Below are 3,854 nucleotides of genomic sequence, written 5' to 3' on the forward strand. Positions count from 1 at the left end.
ATATATGTGTAACATTAAGCCTTATCTGCAAGAAAAAAAAATAATTCTAATGTGACATTCTTTTGCCCACATCATCATAAAATTATCCTTCTAGCTTAACAATTATAAGCTGCCTCTGAACAATATAAAAGAATTTTCTTTCTAGGTAGGTTGTTATTTACTTTTTTCTTCACTGCTTCTGAAAACAAAAAAAAAGTAATTGGAGGGAACAGGATTACATCTTGGAGAATTCTATATTGAAACTTACTTCAGACACTATTAGAAGTTCATAGCATGAATTTTTTTATCTGTTCCTTCCCATAATGCAGTAAAAACAAGAAAAAATACAAACAATGAAAATATGTGGTACAAAGGACACTATGGCTTTGTAGCTCAGTGTCTGCTGTCTTAAATCAACAGCCCTTCAGGAGGGTTTCATGCATTCAGGGTCTGCTGTAGTATCGCCTTGACTGGACACACTAGAAATCTGTGCACAAATAAATACACATTACCATAAGTCAGGAACAAGTGCTCACTCCAAGATTTTATTAAAACTGAACACAGGCAAGTATTCAAACATAGTTCTGGTTGAGAACCTAGACAGCTAATCTCGTTAGGATTTAGGTTTTACAGTGTGCCAGAGCCTCAGATAACCTTTTTGTACATTCACAGGAGCATGGGAGTGAGCAGGCACCTCGTCTCTCAGCCAACCACCACCATGTCATCACCAACAAACTGGTAAGTTGGAACCTCAAGGTTTAAGGGAGCGGGACCTTTCCTGATCCTGCCAGAGGCGTCATAGTGGGAGCCATGGCAGGGGCAGTAATACCCACCGAAATCCCCGGAGTTGGCAATGGGCACACAGCCCAGGTGGGTGCACACACCTATCAGGATCACCCACTCGGGCTTCTTCACTCTGTCTAAGTCATGCTGCGGATCCCTCAGTTGAGCCAAATCTACTTCAGCTTCCTGTTTAATCTCTGCCTGGGTTCTGTGGCGCACAAACAGGGGCTTCCCTCTCCACTTGAAAGCCATGTTCTTGCCTTCTGGAATGTCAGATAACTTGATCTCGATCTTTGACAAGGCTAGCACATCAGCAGAGGCACTCAGGCTGGAAATGAACTGGGTGACAACATTCTTGGCAGCGTAGGCAGTTGCTACACATGTCGTTGCAGTCATCAGGTAGGAAAACCCTTTCCTAGAATCACTGCTGCCCTGGGAAGACGCAGCGGGATCTTGCACATCCTGGCGGCGATAGGCAGAGAAGTCGGGGACTGCGACATCGTTGTGGACACAGCGAACACTGGCAGGGGCTGCATGGAAAAGAACAGAAAGTAACACAACCTTTAGGTAAAAAATATTATAATGTATTTCTAGTTATACCTTTTTAATTGTTTTCTTGGAATGATGGGTGAAAGTTATTCCAAAGTCTGGGTAGGAGTCCATTAATAATACATTTCAATTTCCAGTTGTACGAAAATAGTTTTCAGAAGGAAGGTTTGGCAGATGAACAGCTGATCTGTGAAACTGTTTTACCTCTTCTGTGAAAATTATGTGAAGCCTGACCAGGGTGCAGAAAAATCTGTGATACATTCTGGCTTTCTGGAAAAAAAGTGAACTGTTTTCTCGGTGGATTTTAAGGATACCATGGTTAGCTCAGAAAAGACAGACCTGTTTTCCATTCAAATGTTTCCCTGTAAAGAATTGCTATGAAGAAATTTGATTTAGTGAAGTTTGCACATTTGCAGCTTAACACATTTATGCTCTTTTGACTTAAGTAACTTCTATGCCTCTAGTAATCTTAAGTGTGTGGTTAAACATCATTACAATGAAAAGAGCAGGCATCCTCTTTTATATTAAGCTATTGTCATAGGTAAGTGCCCCAGTACATAATTTTTAAACCTGCAGTCCCCAGGCTCGCTTTTTAGAAGGATTTAGGGATAAAGCTAATCCCAAGCTTTTCAAGTGGGATTCCCACATCAAACCTGTGTGCTAAAGTAACAAGATGTGATGGGTAACTAAGAGGCCTTCCATTAGTTGCTCCAGCAAAAGAAAGCTGCTTCCCACAATGAAAATCTATAAGCCAAGAACATGGCCAAGACAGAACATATTACTTGCCAAAGTGCAACCTCTGTTACTTGAAAAGTATTATTTAGTCTTCATATTTTTCTACCAGTTGGCATAAAGTTAACAGATGGTAATAAACCCCCTTGTCTCAAGGTACTTAAAATTTAACTCTGAGGGACTTATACACAATGTGATGGGGAAAATAGTTACACTTACTTAGAAGTAACTCAGCAAATAGAGAAGGTATTTGCTGCAGGATTTTAAATGCAGAGAAATTAAACTGAACTTCAAAATTCTGTGAAAGTAAACCATACTAAGTTATTTCAGGATCAAGACTTAAAATATTTCTCATTTAGTAACAAGTAATATGACTAACTGCTAAAAATTCCTTATATTCAGTGAAAGGCATGTTTGTTGCTAATTAGAACTACAAGTAAGGCTAAATGTCAGCTATGTTAGACTTGCAGAATTTTCACCTCAACATACCCTTTATGGGGTCAGGTGAAGCCTGTGGCACTAAAGCTACCGAGCACCTTCCCCAAGGCACTGCCCTTTCCCAGAAATATAGGAATGTCCGTATTAACAGCACGAAGGAGTGTTACACCATGCCCAGCACCAGCAGAGGTGGGCAGCAGTTCTCCAGGAAATGCAAACCAGCGAGTCAGGGAGAGCCACAGCCCTTTGGCCAAGGTCGGGCTCTAAAGAACACCTTGGGGTCATCACCTGGCTGCTGCTTTTCTGACCTGGAGGGAACACACAGTAGAATTCCCCGTGTGTTCTCACTGCACACCTCTGCTCTGACACCCGCAGTTAAATAAATACCTCACTGAAAGACAAAGGATTTACCTGCATTTTCCCAACTGCAAAGTAAGTATCACCTAAGTGTATCTCTCGTTCAAGAACTGTCTGGACACAATCCCATGTGCTCCGGGATGACCCTGCCTGAGCAGGGAGGTCGCACCAGGTGCGACCCAGTGCGGTTCCTTCCAGCCCGACCCACTCAGAGTCACCAGAAGGAAGCAGCCTTTAGGTGCCCTTGAACAAGCTCTGTGGTGGCCAGCGCGTGCTGCTGCATCCGTGACATCTCCAACCAAACATTTACACCGTCCCAAAACACCCAAACCCAGCGGCCCGCCCGCCTGCCCTCACTCAGGCCCTGCACCCCCGGCCGGACCGGGCTGTCCCCGCCGGGCAGCGCCGACCGGGTGCGGAGCCCCAGCCCGGTCCCCGCCGCCCCTCGCCCGCCCCGGTACCGCCGTCCCGCACCGTTCAGGCTGGCGCTGGCGACGAGCCCCCCGCGGGCGGCGCGGCCGCTCAGCGATTCCCGGCAGAGCAGGGGCCGCTTAGGGTCGAGCGGCACCTTTTGCTGGCTCCTTGGGACCGCCGGGGCGAGCGGCCGGAGCGGGCCGGGCACGCCGTGGGCCGCGGCGGACACGAAGGGCGCGAAGGGCCCGGCGCGGGCGGCCACGGACAACATGGCGGAGTCACCGCGGCGACCTTCCCGGCGGGGCGGGGCCGTGACGTCACGGCGCGCCGCTCTCGCGCGGGGGTGACGTAGCGCGCGGGGCGGGCGGCGGCCGCGGGTGCCCCGTGAGGGGGCGGGGTCGCGTTTAAGTGACTTCGTGGTTATTTTCCCTTTCCGTGCCTTTTTATCCGTCCGTTTTTCTCATACAGAGTAGTTGAGCGCTATGACAGACACGATTTTTTCTCGTTTACTGCCGTTGCCTGAGGTATTTCTGTTCGCTGTTTCCGAAGGGCAGCGAGTGCGTCGCAGTCCCGTCCCAGAGTGGCTGTGATGAGACTTGATA

General features: G+C 47.7%; 1 protein-coding gene across 1 annotated transcript; it reads right to left on the reverse strand.

The window, feature by feature from the left end:
- Positions 1-497: 497 nt before the first annotated feature.
- LOC113974505 (cytochrome b-c1 complex subunit Rieske, mitochondrial) lies at positions 498-3,558 on the reverse strand. The gene is made up of 2 exons (XM_027697672.1): positions 3,313-3,558; positions 498-1,292 (listed from the first exon to the last, which is right to left on the reverse strand). Exons 1-2 carry the CDS (start codon positions 3,521-3,523, stop codon positions 682-684), a joined length of 822 nt encoding a protein of 273 aa, XP_027553473.1. The 5' UTR covers positions 3,524-3,558; the 3' UTR covers positions 498-681.
- Positions 3,559-3,854: the final 296 nt, after the last annotated feature.

Source organism: Neopelma chrysocephalum, unplaced genomic scaffold (genome assembly GCF_003984885.1).
Source record: "Neopelma chrysocephalum unplaced genomic scaffold, ASM398488v2 Primary Assembly neopelma1_121, whole genome shotgun sequence".
NCBI lineage: Eukaryota > Metazoa > Chordata > Aves > Passeriformes > Pipridae > Neopelma > Neopelma chrysocephalum.